Here is a 24,678-nt window from a genome sequence, read left to right as displayed (position 1 = left end):
ATGGCCTTTTTTTTCTCTGAACTGTAGGGATTCTATGGTTCCACGTCTAAGAAATATCATAAACATTTGCGTGCTTGTTTATTTTAAATATTCTATTTTCTAATAACCCCCTTTGGAGAAATGATCTCTTTTAGCAACTCCCCTTCAGTTTTCCCAGTAATAACCTGCAGCCCACCTCTGCCTTCCATGAATGCATGGAAACACCAAACAGTTCATGTGTTTCAAATGAAGAACATTTAATATGTAAATATTTATTGACAACCATTCTGTCGTGTGCTCTTGCGTACACAATGATTGCAGCCTCACTATTTTGTTCCCCGCGTTGACTTATCTGTCTTTAGAGATCTGTTGAAAAATGGTTAAATCACATCTCGAATGAGGAGAAGATTACGGAAATTGAGCTTCTCAGTGTCTCACTAAACTTCCTGACATACGACTCAATTGTGTGCTGATTTGTGAAAATGATAGTGAAAATGACCCTGGATATATAGCCGACAGGAGATAATTACACCTGTAATTCTCAGACTTCTGATTCCTATTGATACAAAGGATTGAAACATCTGCTACTCTCCAGAGAAGGAGCAATATTCCTGTTTAACCGTTACCTTCACCAATTCCATGGTAACCATCCTAAATATGTTCTACTGTGTATAGGTTGTACAATCTCGGTAATGCGATGAATCAGGATCAGGTCTATCGTAAGGGTGAACAGACCTTATAAACAGTGATATCACCTGGTGAACATGGACTGCAGCATTTCAAGATAGCAGGCCATCACCACATTGTCAGGGGCAATGAGAGAAGGGCAACAGATGCCAATGCTGCCCGCACCCTATAAATGATTAAAAATTATGCAGTAACAATAGAGACAGAATCTAATCTAATAAAGACAGATATGTTAGCGCAATGATGACATAACCTGGCCAAGAGAGTCATGTGAAGCAATGTATGGGATCTCGAGATTAACAGAGACAAAGCATGATAGAACATTTAAATAAACATTTTTTGTGCGTGTGATTATTCTAGATAAAAAACAATTTGTCCATAACAACCGGCAGGTGTCCAATGAAGTAAAATCAGATACAGGTTCTAATTCAGGGTGTCCAAAATAATCATAGAGAAATAGAGCATTATAATTTGAATGACTGGCTCCAATGTATCACTAACAGAGACAACTGAGCCTGGAGTCAGACTGAGACCTGATACAAAGAAGCAATCATTCTCGGGCCTTAGCACAGGTTTCTTTGTCATGACGAGTGACGCAGGGATTCGTGTGGCAAACACGGATTGGAAACCCTACGACAACCGCAGGAGTGACTGACTCCACCTGATTAAGAGCTGTTATTCCCAACGGGGTGACAGTCATGGCGGAATCCATAAATTTCTGTTATCTGAAGTAACAATAATGAATCTGTCAGAGGAACAGAAAATCATCTGTTCTCTCTCATTCTTACAAACAGTTCCACATTTACAGATAGAATTAGGACATGTGAGGACTGAAAAGACGAAGTATGAAAAGCTCTCCGGAGGGAAAAAGAACAGTGCAATAAAATGTTAAGGATTGTTGTGCTTTTCCTAAACAAATTCGATCCGATGCTTATTTGTTCAAAGTGAAGGCTTGAATTCAATAATTGAATTTCGGAGTCGTCAACGTCACCGCCCACCCCCCCCGCCCCCCGCCACCACCACCACAACCCCTCCTGCACACACACACACACACACACACACGCAAATGCCGTGAAAAGGTAAGATTAGCACACGACGACAGCTGTATAAATATTGCATTTTATGCAGCCTCAATGAAGGGCAGGGGGGACAAAGAAACGATGTTTGGACAATGATATCTAAGGGCCATTAAATGGACCTATTCTCGAAAATCCTTCAAATTTTAGCTCTATGAAGGATATATCTAATTTATTTTCCAAAGTTACCGTGAAATCTCACTCCAACAGCCTTTCAAGCCCTTTATTCCAGTTCATAACAACTGTTGTGTTAAGGTGAACAATTAAATTTCTATCGCCCTGTTCAATAAAATAAATCTTTGCCCATTGGTTACCGACGGTCCTTCGAGTAGAAATATACTCTCTTTAATTACCCCACTCACAACTTCACGATTTTGAACTCGAATTAAAATGTTCAAATGATTGACAAGGAAATGGAGAGAGACAACGGGAGATTTGGGAGAAAGAAGAACAGGGTGCTGACAGATAAAAGCTGAGGAACAAAAATAAATAACAGATGGACAGAAAATGCTCAAACAAGGAAAGATAACAGCTATCATTCCCTTCCTTCACGGAATCCAGGGGAGCTCAGTGACTGATCCACTGACCATTCCGATAATGCCCGGGAATGGAAACTCTGAACAGATCGCAACAGACTCATTTGTAAATGTGACCGCAATGTGATCTGTGTGACTCTGCCCTGACTCTGTAGGCAGATATAGGCCGCACTGACAGATGTTCTCACCAGATTGTGGTCTCTGGATTTATTTTCTGCTCAGAAATGAGATGTGCGGTTTGGAACCGGCAGCAGAGAAACAGGAAGTTGTGTTACCTGAGAATGAAACAACCGGGGCCAGTTTGATGTTATCACTGTCAACATTCTTCCTGCCTGTGAGGGTGAACTCACTCTGAAAGCATCAAGAACAGTCACACAGATTGCTGCCGGTCTCAGCATTACATTGACCTCCATTCCTATTTTAATGAAACAAGAAAATGATCATATTGGGGGGTTAAATAGATTAATTGAAGGGAAAATGGACTAAAGATTATCACTGAGAGAAAGGAGGAAAAATTAAAGCAACATTTCTTTCCCGCCGAGGTGTTTTAAAATAGGACGTTTAAGTGTGTTACTTGTTGTGTGAGAGAAATGGAAGAGAGGGGTTTAAGCGAATAAACTGGTTTGTTTCCGACACTGAATTTTCCACTAATGAGACATTTGTGTTTCATCTTTTTAGTCAAAAGATGTCGTAGCCAAAAGAAAACCTTGTTTTTCCAACGAGTAGCCAGATCCGTTTCCTGGGTACCCGTGTAAGTGAGTTAATGGAGACTGAGGGAGAGAATAAAATTTATCTGATTTAGGTGCAGTCTGAGGCAGAGAAAGATAGGAGAGAAGTTCAGTGAGTCATTTGAAAGATGCATTGCACTGGCAGCGGAATGGCTAGCTGTACATCACATTCAAGGACGCCCCGGGCAAATCATTACATTTAGGTATTGACTGAGACACAGAATGTGCAAGTAAATACTGAATATGTTACTCATATCGTTTTTCAAGTTAGTAAGAATTATTTACACAGTGGTTAGCACTGGAGCCTCACACTGTTACGGACACAGGTTCCATTTCGGCCTTGTGTAAATGTATGGTGTTTGAAAAATCACCCCGTGTGTGCGTGGGTTTCCTCGAGGTTTACCGCTTTCCCTCTACATTCCAAAAATGTACAGGGTGGTTGGAATGGCCATGCTCAGTTACCCTTTAGTGTCCATTTACAGTGCAACGTGACATACATTTATTATGTTCTTCAATCACTTTTGAACAAGAGAACGCCACAAGTTTCATCCCAAGCTTTCAAGAAAAGCTTGGCCTGGGTCCCACAGGTCCCTGGATAATATTTATAGGGTCTTCTTCCATACAACAGTCTTGGATCAACCTACAATTCCTTCGCCCCAGGGATTCAGTATCAATTCACTCCGCCCAAAGACACGTAAAAAAAACATCAAGAGAAAACGGTGGAAAATCTCAGCAAGTCTGGCAGCATCTGTACGGAGAGAAAAAGGGCTGACTTTTCGAGTCCAATGACCCTTCATCAACGCTTTGTCAAAAGGACATCTGGACTGGAAACGTCAGCTCTTTTCTCCCCTTACAGATATTACCAGGCCTGCTGAGATTTCCCAGCATCTTTTTTCTTTTGGTTTCAATTCCAGAATACACAGTAATTTACTTTTATACTTCAAACAACACCGTTCTTTGAAAATAACACGAAAAACGAAGATTCCTATCCTTACCTTGTCTGTCCCAGATAGACTCCAGTTCCACTGTGAGGAAAATGACCCTTCACCACCACTGAAATTGCCGAGCAAGCCACCCAATTGTATAAAAGCTTTTATCGAGAGTCAAACAATAAAATCATCCCGAGGGCAAGTTTCACCAAGGTGGTTCACATCCGATTTTTCAGCAGGGATAATTAATGTTGGCTTTGTCGGTGATGCTCACATCCAGAGGATCAATGAAAACAGCACAAATTGCTGCAGGTTCCAGAAATCTAAACAATAAAAACGCTACTTAGCATCTCAATGGGCATCAGCAGAGAGAGAAGCAGATTCACATTTAAGGTCGATGCCAGGATGCAAAATCTCTTGATATAACTATAAGTCCCAATATCCGACACAAATCATCATTTGTCAAATAAAATCGCATTGTGATGGTCATTTATCATATCTCGGTTTGTTAGAGCAAGTTACACATACATTACCTGCTGTAATTCCAACATTATAGCAGTGACTAAATTCAGCAAAGGTACATTAGTGAGCTGCAAGAACGTTGGGTCGGCATGAGGTCGGGTAAAATGTTCTATAAATGCAAGTTCCACCAAAATGAAAGTTGTAATTTTCTGGAAGTGCTGAGATTATTGCAGATATATTCATTCTTCCGCCTGATCACAGCAGCATCAAATCATAGAATCCCTACAGTTCAAAAGGACGCCATTCTGTCCAAAAAGCCTGCAACGGGTCTCCAGCAGAGCATCCTACCTGGGCCCAGCCTTCACCCTATCCCGACAACGACACATATTCACAGGCTAATCCCCCGAACCTACACATCGCTGGACACTAACAGGGAATTTAACATAGACAATCCACCTTGTGAAGGATGCTCTGCTGGATAGCTGGTGCAGACTTGATGAACAGAATGGTCTCCTTCTGCACTGTCGGGATTCCGTGATCCTACGTTGCACATCATGGGACGCTAAGGGGCAACTTATCATAGCCAATCCACCTAATCTGCATATGTTAGGACTGTGGAAGGAAACTGGAGCACTCGGAGAGAACTCACATGGATATGAAAACCATTCACATTCACCCAGAGTTGAAATCGAACCCGTTTCCCTGTCGCCTGTGAGGCAGCAAAATTAATTGTATCTCTTAGTGATAACCATATTTGATTTTTTTTATCCTCCTGTCGTGTGAGTGTGATCAGTATTTGTGACAGGAATATTGAGACATCAGATTTTTTTTTAATTGAACTTGTCTTGTTTAAACAGATTAAATCCTCAATCAAATTAACATTCAATGGAATATCAGCCTGTTCACAGATGCTTTCTTAATTGTGACTTCAGAACTTTGAGAACTAATTCTGCAATGGAATGTATCATTTTCTTTTAATTAAATGCAACTGGTGTTATGAATGTTCAAAAAGTTTCGATTCATTTTGAACCAACTGTTAATATTCTTAAAATAAACCGCTATTTTGAGTTGAAACTGATCAATAAGTGACGGTTTATCTGGTTTTGCTGCCATGAAGATTTCATTGTAAACAGTAAGTATTCATGTAAATGAACACAAAAATAGAAATTCCAAATTAGATTGTTGACAGACAAAAACACAACAAATATCTCCCCACCAACACAGCACAGAAATAGAGGCAACCATGCAAATCAATCAACGGATTCCAGTAATGGTTGTTTTTCAACATTATTTATTCACCAGTTATGTGAGGAAAAACATCATGATGATATCTAAGCTCAGAATTAGGAAATAATGCCTCTGATCCCGAAATGTAATGACACTGCAAATGTGTTCATGGAAATTTCCTGTGTTTCATCCCTTTCTCTGTCTTTCTCCTGTCTGGTTCTGTGTCTTGTCTCTCCATGATGGTTCATCGTCTTCACTCCACAGCACAAATTCAATGTCTGCCCAATGTGTTCTCTCAGCCACAGTTACAGGCTTCTAAAAGAATATAATTCAATAAATTGGAATAAATGACTGAGATTTACTCTAAAAGATCTCTTGAGAAATCTATAATTTTGAAATGCTTGAAACATTTTCTTCTGCACCTAACCTCGGTTACACCTGGTGATAAGGATTCAATGTGGAATCTTTCCCTGTATTTAGCCGGTGTTATCCCTGCCCTTGGAGTATTTGACTTGACAGTGTGGGGGAATATTTACTCTGCGTCTAAACTCATTGCACCTGGCTTATGAATGTTTGATATATCTTTGTCAGGGAAGATTTAATCCGTATCTAATCCCTGCTGTACCTGGCCTGGGTGTGTTTTGTGGAACCGTGTAGTCGGCTCTTTCCCCTATACCTAACACTAATTTAAACCTGCCTCCTGGATCTCTGAAGGAAGAGTGCAGGAGAGTTTTTACATAGAAGAGCGTCCATGTTCTTTCTGCCTTAATTTTGTTTGAACAGATTTGTAGACGGAGTTTCCCTCTGTTTATAGGCAGTATACTGTTCTGAGAATGTTTGAATTGAATAGTTTAGAGGGAGATTCACTCTGCATCTCACTCGTGTTATTCCTGCTTTGGGAGTTATTAATTTGCCAGTACAGAGAGGACTTTGCATTCTGCAGCTAACCCCGTGTTACTCCGATCCTGTAAAATTTCGATGGGAGAGTCGGCTGTCTCTACAAATTTCATGGGGATTCAACTGTTCTCTTTATATTACAGTAAATTTACCCTGTGTCAGCTTATATGACGAGCCATGCCTTTGTTTATTTTCCACTAGACCCTAACTCTTTTTATCTTGCATGTAGAATTTTATGTTGTCTGCCTCTACACATAGTAAATTGGATATAATATCTGTCTGTAGCAAATTAGACGCTGTCCCTACTTATATTATATGTCACCATGTTTCTGTTTATATTAAACTAGACGTTGATTCTGATTATATTAATTTAGATCTCTCTCTGTTTGTATCAAAGTAGATGCAATTTATTTCTGCAATTGTCCGTGTCCACGTTTATTTTGCATCGGACATGGTCTCAGTTTTTACTGCACTGGTCAATGCCAGTAATGATGTAAGTGGTTGGGAGAACACAATTCTCTGCATCCTTCCGCAAGTGCAAACTCTGAGGTTTTGGACAGTGGAAAAGAAGGAGTGGTATCTGAAATCTTGTTCTGCTGGCTGCATTGAAAGTGGATATCAAGTCCTGTGTAGCATGTACTGTCAATGAAGAACAAAAAAACAAAGACAATTACAGCACAATAAAATACTGGTGATCCAATACTGCCCGTTTCTGGATCTTGCCTGATAGCAATCTTTTTTATCCCAACATATTATCTCTTCTTCTCACAAAACCGTGGAGTAAAACAAACATAATTCAAAGAGAGGCATAGTTAAGTGCAGGAACAAAATTGACACAGTGAAATATATATATAGGGTGAGTATCAAATATTACATAACCAGAGAGAATGTCGTGTGCAATGTAAACTGAGCTGTGGTCTAGCAGAGTATTAACAGAACCAGGCTGTATTTTAATATAAACAGGGGCCTGATTCAAGAAAATAAAGAACAAAGAACAACACAGCACGGGAAACAGGCCCTTCGGCCCAACGAGCCCGTGCCGTCATCTTAACAATGTGTTTTTCCTCCTCCACCCTTGACCCAAGTCGATGCTTATGGTACCCCCACTGGAAACCAGATTAAGGGGAAAACAATTTAGGGACAATTTGTTACACTGATCAGTCTAAGAGCACATCTTTGGGATGTGGGAGGAAATCGGAGCCCCCGGAGGAAACCCATGCAACCAGAGGCAGAATGTGAAAACTCCCACAGATACTGGCCCAAATTCATGTATCTGCACAGCAAACAGTGATAGTCACTGAGCTGTCGTGGTGCCCATCTGCTGGTCCAGTTTTAAGCAGACACAAACGACGCGAAGTACTAGGCCACTCTCGAAACATCCAAGAGCAGCCCACGCACGACCCCCCGTGTACATGCCCCTCGTTAGACAACAAGGTGAACCGACGCACTTGCGGAGTAAAATAGCAAAAAACATCAACACGTGTAACAGTTTATAGTAATGAGTTAGTGCCGAGTGCCATGTGGGGATGGTCAAATGCCTAATTCCAATGAGACCCATATCCCGTGAAAGAAACATTTTTAAAAATAACATTGTCAAGGAAAATAAAACTGAGGCAGTATCTCGCACAGTTTTACTGATATAGGAACTTCTTAGACATGAACTGAGACAGTGCTGGTTAATTAATGATACTGGACCAACGAGGGACAATGTAAAAAAAAAGAGTTCAGTAAGGTAGTAACTATTTTCACCAATTACTATCCATCTGCAATTTAATAATTCCATTCACCAGATATCATTCATACATAATGAGGAGTGTATTTAAAATTACTCTATGGTAGGAAGGCGACGTTGTCTAGGCCCCCATTTATTTCCCATTGTCAATTGCATTTGGTAAGCTGGTGGTGAGCCGCCTTATTCAATTGCTGCAGAACCTGCAGTGTAGGTACACCGACAGTGCTCTTGGGGAGGGTGCTCCTGGGGTCCGACTCAGCATCAGTAAAGGAGTGGTCCAAGTGAGGTTTGTGAGTGTCTTAGAGAGGAATTTCCAGGCGGGGTTGTTCCAATTCCCCAGTTATCATCAATTCATACAGATAAACAATTAGTTCACCAATTATGTTCATCAGTTTGATAAAAGCAAAACACTGCAGATTCTGGAAACTGAAACAAAAATAATGAATGCTGGAAAATCTCAACGGGTCTGATAGCATCTGTGGAGAGAGAATAGAGCCAACGTTTCGAGTCAGTGTGATTTTTTTTGGAGGAAATTGAAGAGGGTGATGACATTGAGAAATGATGTGGGTGGATAGGGATTAGGACTTTTTTTAGGATATAGTTCGTGATTGAGATGTTGATTAGTTTAGGATGAAGAAGTTTGTTATGATATTTGGGATCACTCTGTGAATTGATGCAGTTTGTGTGTGTCTCGAAATAGTATCTACTATTTCTGTTACTTCCATCTCACAGGAAATTTATGCAGCTTTTCTGACACGTTGTAGGAAACAATGATGATCTCTCCAAAGCAGCAGGAATACTCTGCCGGAGGGTCATCCAGATGTGAAACAAAGGCTCTATTCTGTCTCCACAGATGTTACTGAGATTCTCCAGTATTTTCTGTTTATTTTCGGCATTTCATTCTATTTAATATATAACTGTACTTTGCATCGTATAATTTATTGATATTAAACTTTATTGACAATATAATGGCTTTTTTGACACGAATAAATGAAATCTGTCCCAGAATTCAGTGGGGAATGGAATTAATTCAGACCGAGGAGAATGAACAGCTACCCAGCAGCCTCTGCGCTTCATTGACAAGTCATCACCTCCTCATCGCACAGAATGTCCTGGTACATAGCTGGAGTGTGTGATGGTTTTCAAAGTGATGATATAAATGGAACTACCTGTACTTCATGTGAAGTTACTAAATCTTTAAATTCCGATTCATTATTACACTGTTTTGGGAAATAATGTGACACTTGTAGTTTTCCAGTGAGTTTCACAAATATTTCTGTTGCTACCTTATTTACTTTTCACCCTGTTACCTTCACTAATTTGGGTGAGTTTACGTTGATTGATTTGTTGTATATGAAAGAACCAGTATTTTATATACTACAATCATTCCTCCTCAACCAAATCATGCTCTCTCTTTCTGTCCTGGATGTGAAGGTTCAGCATCAGCAGAGAAATGAACCATCCGAACTGCAGGAAAATCCCCCCCTACTCTTCAAGAGGATCAGCTTGCTAACTCCCGAGAAACTCAGAATGTATTTCACCCAGACACTCTGGAAGGATTGAAGGTATTAGACGGACACACATTGAATAAAGGAGTTGTTTCAATTTATGAAGTAGTCAAACACAAATATGGAAATGTAGAACAACATCATTCAGTACCATTTATCAATGAATCCACCAATCCATTCACTAATTCCTCAATCAAAATATTCAGGCGCCCAACAGTCATTCATCCATCAGTCAGTCAAATGTCATTCATTCCTGTGTCAACACAGTCATACATTTATTGTTTGTGTAGATGGTGACATCAATTATTTTAATTGATCCAGTGATCCAATGGCCCAGGGCAATGATGTGAGGACAGGGATTTAAGTCGGATCCTTCCCGCAGGTAGATTTTGAATTCTATTGATAAATCTGGAATGGATACTAATTGCGATCATTGGAACCGCTCTGATTCCCCAATGGAGGAAATCTGTCATCGCTACATTGTCTCACAAGGATATAACTGCAGGCTGACAGCAAAATAGCTGACTCTTTAATATCTACAGAAGTGTCCTAGAAAACCAGTCAATTTAAGGCAATTTGGGACAGGCAAAGAGTGTCGGTCTTTCCAAACAAACATCACATGGAAAGATAAAAGGAAATAAAATATATACAACATGTATCGCCTCTCTGAGCCATTTTTCAGTCTGCCCATGATTATATCTGTCCGTCCATCACAATATTCTGATGTGTTGGAAAAATCATCATTGTTGTTAATAGGGTGCCAGAGAAGGTGGAAAATAATCCTTTTTTTAAAGAGGGGAAAACATCATCTCGATTAATAGCTTCCAAAAATTCAAGTGCCTCCAGTACTGTTGCTGGGTAGATTTGTTTATAAATCGACCTTATTAACAACGTGAAGCGTTTTAAGTTGGCTAGTAGCCAAGCGGTCAGTACTAAGGAAACAGAACTTTGATCTTCTGCACAAACACCCCTAGATGCTTCCTGTCAATAACTTTGAGCATTTGACACCAGCCTGGATTACTGCCAAATGCTGTGTGGGACAGATTAGCCTGAACCTGAATGGACAACATGGGATTCAGACATTTAAACAGTAAATGTTTCATCCCACAATTTAAATCGTAATCATTCTCATCAAATATTTTCTTTCAATGTCCTGATAATTATCTGAGTAAATAGTATCACAAAACAATAAAGTGATCAAATGCTTTTTTTATTTGTATAGTTTCCAAGTAAATTTCATTCCAATAATTAATGTTTATTAACCACTTCATGAAATGCGAGAGAGAGATGTTGATGGGACCAGTTCCCCAGTGAAGTGAAATCGGTGCAATGGCATGAAATAATACTAAAACAACATCATAAAACTGACATGAACACCGGGGATTCCTGGAATATTCTGAAAGTTCTGCACCCTATTGAAACAACACCTTTTCTTATGCCAGATTTGCACCGTGCGCTATTGTACAGTATACTCTGATTTCTGTTATTGAAGAGTTCCTCTCATAGCTGCCAATGAGTGGAGAAATGATCAGTTCATAACCTGATTCAATGGAAGATAAAACATTTATTCTTGTGATACTGTAAATGTGCCGCAAAATCCTGATATCCTGTGTTCAAAAAACCGGCGAATGTTAGACAGCCGGGGGCCAATAGAGCTGCAATACTTTGGATGCCGAAGGAGAACTTTAATGATCTCAGTGTCCGTTCCGATTCATTAACTTCTGTCTCAAAAATCAATTTAATTTTATGTTTCTCTGTCAACTCACGATTTAATTATCAGGATGTTGGGATTCTTATTATTTTCAAAGGCCTGTCTTCGAGATTGGGACAGTTTGAAATTATAAGGAGAAACATTGTGTTGCGTGAGAGTTTCTTCTCATCTCCAAACCCAACTTCTACAGTGATAGCCATCCGCACAGTAAATAGAATCACTTTGTATATTCTACACATTTAATTACTGAAATCGATGGTATTTCTTCTGATAAATTGTGCTTTATTATTGAGCCTGAATGGACAACATGGGATTCAGACATTTAAACAGTAAATGTTTCAACCCACAATTTAAATCGTAATTATTCTAATCAAATATTTTCTTTCAATGTTCTGATAATTATCTGAGTAAATAGTATCACAAAACAATAAAGTGATCAGAGACACGGAATTGTTGCAAAATTGTCTAATTTTCCAAAATGTTATTTCAGCATTTTTGGATTTATTTTCCTGTTGGTGGCGTGGTAATCAAGTCACCATTTTTACAATGGAATTAGTTATTTAAATAAATAAATGACGGATTGCAATATTATCACTAGAAATAATGGGGACAATACAATGAACATTTTAGCCAAACAAATATCCTGATACAGATAAAATGTCCATTTTAATATTAATCTATTGTAAATCTCCGAGTCCATTCTGTTGGGGGTGTGGAAGGTGGGACGTGGATCCAGGCGCCGCCTCCAGCAGGGAATCAACAGGCGGTGCCTGGAAAGCCGCCCCCTTCTGCCGGGTATTTAAATACCGCTCACTGGGACCGGAATCCAACAGTCCGGGAGCTGGTTTGTTCACTGAGTTCCTGACACAACCATTTCCCCCAAATCACCAGAAAGATGAGGTCGGCCATTTCTCTCAGTTTGTTGCTGACTTTCTTATCTGGTGAGTAGTTTTTTTTTTAATTGTCCAAGTCTCTCACTGTTACTGTCTCAGTGTTAGTCTCTCTCTGGAATGTTCCAGAGTCAGCAATCATTTCACTAAGATTAACCCCCGGTGTTTTTGATCTATTTTTACAGGTGTCCAGTCGGAGATTGTGTTGACTCAGCCAGAGGCAGAGACCGGGCGTCCCGGAGGCTCTCTGAAACTGACCTGTAAAACCAGCGGATTCAATCTTGGCAGCTATGACACGAATTGGGTCCGGCAAGTTTCCGGGCAGGGGTTGGAGTGGCTGCTGTGGTACAGGAGTCCATCCAGCAACAACTATGCCCCAGCAATTAAAGATCGATTTACTGCGTCCAAAGACACTTCAAACAACATCTTCTCTTTGGAGATGACAAGGCTGAAGATCGAAGACACCGCCATCTATTACTGTGCAAGACAACCAACACAGCGAGAGGAACCAGGGATGCACCCGAACAAGAACAGCTCGAGGGGGAATTCGGCAACTACCATCATAACCTGATGGTCAGTATCTGTTTTAAATATAATAATAGCGCCAGTGATCAGAACCAAAACACAAACCACTTCTGACAAACCTAACCTAGTGAAAATTAAACATTAAACCAAGAAAACACACAGACATAATGTGCTGAGATTTTCACTCTGTTTATATTTACTGTTAACAGTTTCAGCAATTACACACCTGGATATAATGCTCGTTTAACTATTTCTGATACTTGGAGAAGGTGTTTCCAGATTGTGTTTTGAAAACTGTTACATAAATTGTAAATTACATCGAAATAATGGTCTATTTGAAGTAAATATTGAGTGGCAGTACTGAACAGAGAGTGAGTGCAGTTTTAGTGCGGGTGTCTGTCTCTGTGATACTACAGGTCGGGGGGGGGAGTCACAGTGCTGAGCACAGAGACATCCTCATACAAAAATCTCATCGAAAGAGATTGTCCAAATTGGTAATCAGTACCACAGCAGGGTTTCCACAGTAAACGAGGCTTCGAAGAACTAATGTGTGGACGTAATGTTAGTTTGTGATTAGGTTTAAAACTATGTCCATAAAATCTATATTGACCGACATGCTAAATCTACACGGAGAGTTTAAAATGAATCCGTTACCCTTTATAAACTTAATGATCAGGTCAAGCTGAAATAACTCACTCATTCGCTCTTGGATGAGGCAGAATCAGATATTTGAGAGAGCAGTGAAATTAAATTTCTGTATTTTACAGTTAGCAGGCGGGAACAGTATCTGACACGTTGTGTCTCACTGTGGTAACTGGATGGCACAACAGTTACTGTCAATACAAAAACCCCTCAGCACTAATTGACCGTGGCTAGGCCAGTGCTTTGTTTTACAATCCAGCATTATTTACAGTGTCGTATTATTTATACCCCAGCACTACACGAATAGCGAGAATTAAGGTGGAAAATTGATGATAACTTTAACTATCAGTTAGTGTTTTCAATAACTTGATCATGTGTTCCTCTGTGAAACATAAAACATTAAGGTTATTTATGTAGAGTGAACGGTATTCACCAGGACAATAGTAATTTCATGAACATGCATTGATTTACTTTCCCTCTGGCTTGTGACTTAAAAAAAAACTGGTAGGTTTCTGTCTATTTTGTGGAGCGATGGTTATTGTGTGACCCAGCCTAGAGAATGTGACACTGTGACACCATGGATTACTGGGGACAAGGGACCATGGTGACGGTGACTGCACGTAAGAATTTATTTATTCAGTATTTCATTTGAGCTTTTGTTTTATACTTTTCTCGATTTTATGAATTCACTTGTTCACTGAAATGTGGTTTGGTGGATTCAGTGCTGAAAATCTTTAAAATATTTCATGTGATCCTGCTTAAATTGGGGTTTATCTGCTCAAGACATTGTGTGTCTGGGTTACTTTAAATGCCTTCCTTTTGTTAAAAAGTTCGGCGTTTCTGCAATGTTTAATCTCAGTGACAACTAGTGGCTGCGAATTGCACCATCTACTCCACAAGTGTTTGAAATCTAACCCAATCTTAACAAAATGTGTTAAACTGTCTGCATTAATATGATGAACGTGTTCCGCTTCATCACAATGCTGTTTTTGTTATGCTATTATTGTGCTCAGTTAAATTATTAGTTACTTTGGTGACGGGCGGATTGGCTGGATTTTAAACTGAGATTTTCTGCCAATGTGGAACTTGATTCTGTTGAAACTGTTTGTAGAATTAAGCTGCATCTGCATGAACTGGGGTTCTGTCCCTCAGTGATGCATTTTTCTGTTGAGGAGATTGTCTGTCTGGGTGACTTTGAAGAAGTGAAATTTGTGAAATGGTTTGGCGATTCTGCATTGCTTACCCTCCGTGATACTGAGCTGTTATACACATTGTGATTGAATCCAGAGTCTGCGGGTTTTAAACTATTTGACGTGTCCCTGCACAGAGAAATCAGGCAGGCTTTATTGTGTTTGTACTTTTTTAAAAAATCGTAACTGATCATTGCTGGTTAAACGAAACCACCGTTTACGCCACTCGTCCAAAACATAACTTGCCACTGCATTCACAGTTTGGGGTACATGAAATGTTTTACTTGATGGCTGCAGGTAAATGTATAAATATGTTTAAAATCTGTTTGAAATATGACCCAATATGAATAGAATGTGGTAAAGTTTCAATGTTAATTTGTTGCACATATTTCACCTCCTCGCAATGCTGTTGCTCTTATTCCAGATTTCTGTTTAGTTTAGTCATTCATATATTTGGTGACGAGCTGGTTTGCCGGATTGGATATTTTGATTTTCTTGCGGTGATATTTTTGATTTTATTGAATGGATACATTCAACAGATTCATTCCCTCATTGATGTGTTTTGGTGTTTTTCTGTTGAGGAGGTTCTGTGGTTCGGTCACTGAATTTTGTAAAATGTGTGAAATGGTTTGGTGTTTCGGCATTGTTTAAACTGGGTGGCGCTGAGCAGTTACATGTTTTCTGGTTGAATGCAAACAAACTTTGAATTTGAAAATCCTTGTAGGGAGAAAAAGGAAGGTTTTGGGGAAAAAAAATTCCAGCATTTTTAATTAAATTTAAACTAACGTTTACAAATTAAAATAAATCATAACATACAACGTCCATTGGGACACTAAGTCGTTGCTGCAACTACAGACTTCTCATTAACAAATTTAATCGTGAAATTAATATAAATTAAACATTTTTAAATCGGTAATATAACTCCATGTTCACCAAATATTGTTTTATATTAATATCATTATTCATTAATCCCTCCTAATAGTTCTACTGTGCTTTGCACACAACTAACATGACCAGAAATGTTTTTAGGCTGGAAATATTTTGTGATAGTTCAGGAAACTGTTTCAATGAAAGCAATCTGTTTCCACAGCAGTGCTCAGTTCATCAAGATACTTTGCATTAATTGTTATATCCCAGTGAAGTTCGCTTTCACTTAAATACAAATTTTAGAGAATAAGGCGTGGCTATTTGGCATTTTTGTGGCCTATTATTACATTCTTTCTGTGGAGGCACAGCATTCCTTCCAATTCATTTGTAGTTGGATGACAAGGTAATTAATCACAAATGTCATCTGAAAATTTTTAAATGGTTTGGTGTTTCTCAATTGCTTCTGTATTTTTTGAGCACCGTGATCCTGAGCGGTTGCAATTTTTACAGCTGAATGGACAAAAAAAAACAAACTACTTTTAAAAATTATTTTCAGGATAAAACAAACAAGTATCAAAAAGAAAAATGCATGCCAGAGCATTTTATTCATGTTAACTAATAGTTGCAGATTAAATTAAATCATGAATTATAATTCTTACTGCGTCACTATATCTCTGTTAGGGATATTACACTACCCTGAATCTGTTACAGTTGATGCGCTCATTTTCAGAAAAAAAGAATATATTTTCTGCCCAATTTTAAAACAAAAAAACAAAGAAAAAAAAAACAAAGAACAACACAGCACGGGAAACAGGCCCTTCGGCCCAACGAGCCCGCGCCGCCGTCCCACTGTCTCAGAGACCTATTCATGATTTTAGTCTACGCCTAATGTGCGAGGATCAGGGAGGTCCAATTTAGGGACAATTTAGTACCCAATCAATCAGCCTAAAAGCACATCTTTGGGATGTGGGAGGAAACCGGAGTACCCGGAGGAAACCCACGCAACCACGGGGAGAACGTGCAAACTCCCACAGACACAGGCCCAAATCCATGTGTCCGCACAGCAACAGAGATAGTCTCTGAGCTGTCATGTTGCCCTCGAGATGGTCCAGTTTAAGCACACTAACGACATGAAGCAATAGGCAACTCCCGAAGCAACGTCCAAGAGCAGCCCACTACAACCTGCCGCATGCATGCCCCTTGCTGGACTTAACTGCCTGTGGAGACAAAAAAATTCATTACTAAACAGGCAAAGACTGTAACATCCCTGAGGCAAAAACGTAATCCCAAGCCTACAATGTTTAGTAAGGCCTGCTATATCCCCCTATATGTAGCCCGCTCATGTGGCTGTCTAAGTGACTCTTAAACAACCCTAGCGTGCCTGCTTCCACCACCTTACTCGGTAGTGCATTCCACACCCCCACTACCCTTTGCGTGAAAAACTGCCCTCTAGTATTTGTCTTATACCTAGCCCCCCTCACCCTAAGCCCGTGACCCCTCGTTCTATCCATTTCTAATAGCGGAAAAAGCTTACCACCATTTACTCTATCTATCCCCTACATAATCTTATAAACCTCTATTAGATCCCCCCTCAGCCGACGTCTCTCAAGGGAAAACAACCCAAGTTCGTTCAAACTTTCCTCGTAAGACAGCCCTTCCATACCAGGCAGCATCCTGGTAAATCTCCTCTGCACTCTCTCCAGGATCTCTACATCCTTCCGGTAGTACGGCGACCAGAACTGGACGCAGTACTCCAAGTGAGGCCTAACCAACGTTCTATACAACTGCAACATCAGACTCCTACTCTTATATTCTATACCTCTTCCTATGAAGGCTAACATACCATACGCTTTCCTCATCACATTCTGCACCTGCACCGACACCTTCAGGGACTTGTGCACTTGCACCCCCAGGTCTCTCTGCGTATCTATACTCCGGATAGTTCTACCTTTTATCGTATAACTCCCCTCCACATTATCCCGGCCAAAGTGCATCACCTCGCATTTCTCCGGATTAAATTCCATTTGCCATCTATCTGCCCAATCTACCAGCCTGTCTATGTCCTGTTGCATTGCCAGGCACTGCTCCTCAGTACCCGCCAATCCAACCATCTTAGTGTCATCAGCAAATTTGCTGATCACACCACCTACCCCCTCTTCCAAGTCATTAATATATACCACAAATAGAAGAGGTCCTAGTACCGAGCCCTGCGGCACACCACTGGTGACAGACCTCCAATTGGAAAAGGAGCCTTCCACTACTACCCGCTGTCTCCTCCTCCCAAGCCAGTTCTCCACCCATCTACATACCTGGCCTTGTATCCCATGAGCCTTCACCTTTTCTATCAGCCTACCATGAGGGACCTTGTCAAACGCCTTACTGAAATCCATATAGACGACATCAACGGCTTGTCCTTCGTCAACCGTTTTTGTCACCTCTTCAAAAAATTCCACTAGATTCGTAAGGCACGACCTCCCTGTAACGAAGCCATGCTGCGTATCCCTGATCAGATTGCAGCGCTCCAGATGTTCATACATCCTATCCTTGAGGATCCTCTCCATTAGCTTGCCTATAACTGAAGTCAAGCTCACCGGCCTATAATTCCCTGGGTTATCCCTCTGACCCTTTTTAAACAACGGTACTACATTTGCAATCCGCCAATCCTCTGGGACCTCACCTGTGTCCAAAGAAGAGACAAAGATTTGCGTCAAAGGCCCAGCAATTTCATCCCTCACCTCCCTTAGCAGCCTGGGATAGATGCCATCAGGCCCCGGAGATTTATCCGTCTTTATACTGTCTAAAAGTCCCAACACCTCTTCCCTCGTGATGACTATTTCCCTCAACGGATCCTCAAACTCCTCAAGCACAGCACCAGACATCAGGCCCCTCTCCTGCGTGAATACCGACGCAAAGTATTCATTCAAGATCTCCCCCATTCCCCCAGGCTCCAAGCATAGTTCCCCTCCTCTGTCCCTGAGAGGACCAATCTTCCCTCTATCCATCCTTTTGTTTCTAACATAGGAGTAAAATGCCTTAGGATTTTCTTTAATCCTACCCGCCAAAGCCATTTCGTGGCCCCTTTTTGCCTTTCTGATGCCCCTTTTAAGTTCTCTCCTACATTCTCTGTATTCTTCTAACGCTATCTCTGTCCTCAAATGCCTAGATCTAATGTACGCCTCCCTCTTCCTCCTGACCAGGTCCTCAATATCCTTAGTTACCCACGGCTCTCTAATCCTACCCTTCCCATCCTTCCTCTTGACCGGCACATGTCTTTCCTGCAAAGATTTTAGTTTTCCCTTGAGAGACTCCCACATACCCAGCGTCGACCTGCCATCAAACAGCTTACCCCAGTCCGTATCTTTAAGATCCTGCCGAATCCGGTTGTATCTAGCCCTCCCCCAGTTTAACACCCTCCCCTTAGGACAGGCTTCATCTTTATCCATTAATATCTTAAACCAGACAGAGTTGTGGTCACTGTTAGCCACATGCTCTCCTACTTCAACGTCAACCACCTGCCCAGGCTCATTCCCCAGAACGAAGTCCAGTATAGCCCCCTCTCTGGTCGGGCTATCCACATACTGCTCCAGGGATCCTTCCATTACACACTGTACAAATTCCTCCCCGTCAGCACCCTCTGATCTCGGCACCTTCCAATCTACCCCGGGGAGATTAAAATCTCCAACTACCACCACCCTATTCTTCCTGCACTCATCTAGAATGTCCCTGCTTATCCCTTCTTCCACAGCCCTCGGGCTGTTGGGCGGTCTGTAGTACACACCCAACATAGTAACATCTCCCTTCCTATTTCTCAACTCCACCCAAAGCGACTCGATTCCTATATCCTCTATACCTCCCTCCCTCTGCACTGCTATGATGCAATCCTTAACTAACAACGCCACTCCCCCACCTCTCAGCAACCCACCCCTATCACGCCTGAAGCACTTATACCCAGGAACATTCAACTGCCAGTCCTGCCCTTCCTTTAACCAAGTCTCTGTCACCGCCACCACTTCCAACTTCCTTTCGAACATTATTGCCTTCAGTTCATCTGTTTTGCCAGTCACACTCCTAGCATTGAAACACATGCACCGAAGACCCTCAGAAACAATCCGATCCTTCTTCCTACCCTCCGGGCTTACCCTATCCCCAATCCCAGTTCCGTCCACCTCCCCACCCCCCCTCCATATTAGTTTAAACCCTGCCGAAACACTCCAGCTAACCTTCCAGCTAAGGTTTTGTAGATTTAAGACAGAGAGGTACAGGTAGTTAAATTTCGAAGGGAATTTTGAAATTAATATCAGTTTAATTTAAAATAAGTTACTGATTATTTGTTGTAATTTGATAATTGACCACTTAGAATCCCACATTTTGAATAAACTTGACGGAGTGAACACAGTTTTCTGACAGGTGGGATTCGCCAACACTAAGCAATTGTTCAATTAATGGTGTTTGAATTGTTGTAAGTGTCAACAGAAACTAGATAGAGATCGACAAGTTAATACATGAAATTCAAAAAAATTAATTGATATACAAATATTATAATAATATTATAATAGTAATATTTGTTCTACGCTTAATAATAACATCATGGCTCCATTACTGCTGAAAACAGAATAAATGTGGAATAAAGATGAATAAATGACAGGATAGAAGAATCGATTCTACTGGAACATTATGTTTAAATCGTATTAAATATTATACTGAAGAAAAAGTCTCGACTTATTTTGTGCATCATTGTTAAATGTTGCAGAGGTTTTGAATCAATTGTTCTCATTGAATCTTTCACTGTTTAATTCAGATCTTCTTAAATTAATCAATATTTTCAGTGAGTAAATTATATGGATGGTCCAAATTATTCAATCTAAGAAGCAGTTTCATCGATCTCAAACCGCCAGGTCATTACAGCAAGTACAAATACAGAAGCATGCATTTTAACACGTTTGTAGGTTATAATAAGGCGTTGGGAGTAAAAGTGGAAATGAAAAACATTACAATGTGATTCGATTTGTGCAAATGAATTTCAGATGTCTGAATATTTCCACTCAGTAATTTGAAGTTTATTGTTTAAGATTTAGCTTGAACCTAATTACTTCAAAATGTTCGAGGCAAAGGCAAGTTTTGAATGATGGAAAACTGAATTTATTGCGGAGTACAAACAAGTAACAGGAGATCTAACTGCCAATTAACAATAACAAAATATAATATTGGTGCTAATTAATTCAAAACAAAAAACCTTGAGTATTGCACTGGTGTACAACATATCACCTGTTTTAAAGAATACTTAATTGTATCGAAAATGAGAACAAAACATTTCTTTACTCAGCTCTGCTCAGCTCGGTAAAGTGTTTTGCCTTTATTATTGCGTTGACTACATTTAATTAAGAAATTAGTTCGAATCATGTAATGATTTTCAATGTTAATGTTTCCATGTTTGTTTAATTCTTATAACGTTACGACATCTCTGTTAGGGACATTGAACTATCCTGAAACTGATATTTTTGATTGCTCATTTTCAGCGAAATTACATCTTTACGAGAGGTGATACAGATAGGGATAAATAATTAACAGTCGAAGGGTGTTTTTCAAATGAATATCATTTAAAATAAGTTATTGATTTTCTGTTGTTGTACATTGACCATTGATCAATGAGAATCCAACAGTTTGAATGAAGTTTACAGATTGAACAGATCAACCTCCTGGGAACTCGGCTGTTGCACCGTTTGTGTCTGTTCTGTTTCTTTGCGTGTGGTCACTGTGTTGGGATTAGGAATCTGCCTGACTGGTTCTAAACCTTCCGGCCCCTTCTGCTATATTTCGGGGACTGAATTTTGATTTATTTCTTCAATACACTTGTATCTGTGAGAAATGTGACTGTTTGACTCGGCGTCTCAGAAATTAAATCCCTGAAGCATATTATGTTCATCAGAGAAGCAGAAACTTCAGACTGTAGAGGGAGAATTGGAAGATTTTTAAGCAGTGATGTACCGGCCTTGGGAATGTTCGATGAACAAATACAAAGTGAGATTTACTATATTGTGCTCCGTACTACAGCAGCCCCTGAACTGTTTGGTTTGATAGTTTAAGGGTCAAATTCACTTGCATATTATTTTTAATCTTCTAAAGGCATTTGAGAGACATTTGCTTGGCCAGAACTTTTAATCTTCCCCAAATGTTCTTTCACAAAGCGTTGATATGAAGCATTCTTGAACAACAGCAGTCCATATGCTGCAGACATTCGCCGTGCTGTTAGGCAGGAAGTTCCAGGATTTTGACCCAGCGACCAGGAATGAAACGAGGTATTGTTTCAAGTCAGGATGGTGTGTGTTTTGGAGGGAAGCTTACAGGTTATAGTGTTTCAGATGTGGATGCTGCCCTTGTCCTGTTAGGATGTAAATGCAGCGGGTTTGGACAGTTTATTCTATGGAGCCTTGGTGAGTTGCTGCAGTGCATGTTGTATATAATACACACAGTGCTGACACTGCTTGTTAGTGATGGAGAGAGTGAATAGGGTGAATGAGGAGGTGGATAAACTTGTGGATGGCTTTGCCCTGGATTGTGTCAGGTTCCGTGAGGTTTTACAAGTTTCTCTCATTGAGGAAAGACGAAATTATTCAATTGTGACTGACTTGTGAAAGGCTAAATGTTTTTTCCAACACTCGCCCCACATTTCGTATTGTGCTCGCTTGTCACTCCCACTTACTGTGTGAGTGGGTGAGTATGTGTGGAGTGAGGGTGCTTTTCCAGACTGAATCAGCCAGATGGAGACTTACACACATCACACACTCTCACACACATAAATACACACATACAGACGCTCATATTCTGTCACACATACAAACGCGCACTTACTTTCTCTCTCATACGATATCTCACACACATTTTCTTTCTCTCACGGTCTACATACTCTCTCTCAAATACAAATACAGACATACTCTCGCTCTCTCAATCAGTCTGTCACATCTCATACACAAAAACACTCACACGCACACACCTCCACACACATTCTCTCTTACACGCAGACACACACACACACACACACACACACACACACACATAGCCTCACGCTCTCGCACACGCACTCTCTCTCCCAAACTGTCACACACAATCAAGTTGTCTCACATTTATTCACACACACACTCTCTCAATTCCTCTTGCACCTGTCTCTCTCTCTCTCTCACACACACACATACACACACACATATATTTCTATCCCTTTTGCACGCACTATTTCACCCTTTTACATTTTTGCTCTCACACACTAGCTCTCTCACAAACACTCTCACAAACATAGGCCTATGCACACACTCTAACTTATACAGAGACACAGTCTCTCACATGAGCGCAGTCTCGCGCAAACATTCTCCGTCACCACACACACACACACACACACACACACACACACACACACTTGCTTCTATCACCCACACACATTGCACACATCTTTCTCACTCACACACAATCCCATGCACATTTCCACACACTTTACTGAACAGTTTATTTTGCTTTCCAATAGGCACACTGTCCCCTCTTGCAAACGCAGCTCACTGTCTCACACATGTGCAAACACAGTCTATCACTCACAGGCACCTTCACACACACATTCACCCTCTCTCTCTATCAAACACACACCCAAACACCCTCTCACACACTTTCCACCTCACATACGTCAGAGAGACTGTCATTCACATCATAGAATAGAATCACAAGATCCTACAGTAAAGGAGGAGGCCATTCAGCCCATCGAGTCTGCATCAACAGGAAACCCACCAAAGCCCTATCCCCATAACCACATGTGTTTACTCTAACTAGACCTCCTGAAACTAAGGGGCAATTTAGCAGGACCAATCCCCTGAAACAGCACATCTTTGGACAGTGGGAGGAAACAGGAGCACCCGAAGGAAACCCAAGCAGACACGGGGTGAACTTACTAACTCCAAACACAATGACTCATATCGGGAATTGAACTGTGAGGCAGCAGCGCTAATCACTGTGCAACCTCGGCCACCCCCTCCCCCTCCCCCACTAACATTTGAATGAGGGTGGGATCGAGGGCCCCGAGTAAAACTCATGTGAATAAGTTTCATCAGGAAATTCTTCTGTTTGGAGTCATATTTAGCACAAAGCAAGATGGTGATGGTTTTTGAAGGTCAAACATCTAAGTTGAGAAATCGCTGCAGGAGTTCGGCAGGGGACTGTTCTGGGACCAACAATCTTCTATTGCTTCATCAATGACACATTCCATCCAACATGAGGTCAGAAGTAGGGATTTCCATGTGTTACACCGGACACAAAGACACAATCAATAAGAAGGGATCTGGCTGAGACTAAGTCCGCCTGGCTCCCCAATACTGGTGTAAACTTGGTGTTTGATTCCTGTGTGACCCTAGTTTTGCTGGAAGCTTCCCTTCCAGCTCCCTCAGTCTGTCTATTTGTTCACTGATCCGTGTTTCTGAAAGAAAGGCCCCGACATTAAAGCAGCTGCCCGGTGATCTACACTGATTCCTGACTTTACACAGCCCTGTTACTGAAAGCTGATCAATGGAGAGAATCGGGAAAAGATCGATGGAGAGGGAGAGGAGGAGGTGGCTCACTGACTCTCTCACCCTCACCCACACTGACTCACTCACCCTCAATCTCTCATCCTCACTCAAAGAACTTCACTCACTCACCTTATCTTACCTACCTTCTCTCGCTGGCACACTCTCTCTCACTCACCCTCATTCACTCACCCTCACTCACTCAACCTCAATCCCTCACCCTCACTCACTCATTCTCATTCACGCTTACTCACTCGCCCTCGCACACACTCCCCCACACACACCCATCCGCACTCACTCATCCGCACTCACTCATCCCCACTCACTCACCCTTACTCACACATTCTCAATCGCCCTCACGCACTAACCCTCACGCACTCGCCGTCATACACTGAACCTCAGAAACTCAATGATCCTGTTTCACCCTGAGTCACTCACCCTCACACACTCAGTCACTCATATTCGCTCACTCACTCTCACCCATCCTCACTCACTCACTCATAAGCAGTCATTCAACCTCACTTGTTCACTCAAACACACGCTCTGACTCACTCA

At 41.0% G+C, this 24,678-nt stretch overlaps 1 protein-coding gene across 1 annotated transcript in view; it reads left to right on the top strand.

Moving 5' to 3' along the window:
• LOC145362363 (Ig heavy chain Mem5-like) overlaps positions 1–24,678 on the top strand; it is a 45,182-nt gene that overhangs the window by 5,800 nt on the left and 14,704 nt on the right. Inside the window, exons 2-3 of the mRNA XM_080218426.1 lie at positions 12,548–12,847; positions 14,099–14,149. Of these exons, the coding sequence (XP_080074552.1) occupies positions 12,548–12,847; positions 14,099–14,149 (351 nt within the window). The remainder of the gene's footprint in view (positions 1–12,547; positions 12,848–14,098; positions 14,150–24,678) is intronic.

Source organism: Carcharhinus amblyrhynchos, unplaced genomic scaffold (assembly GCF_965287045.1).
Source record: "Carcharhinus amblyrhynchos unplaced genomic scaffold, sCarAmb.v2.hapA scaffold_38, whole genome shotgun sequence".
In the NCBI taxonomy this organism is placed as follows: domain Eukaryota; kingdom Metazoa; phylum Chordata; class Chondrichthyes; order Carcharhiniformes; family Carcharhinidae; genus Carcharhinus; species Carcharhinus amblyrhynchos.
This window is presented reverse-complemented; position numbering and strand designations above follow the sequence as displayed.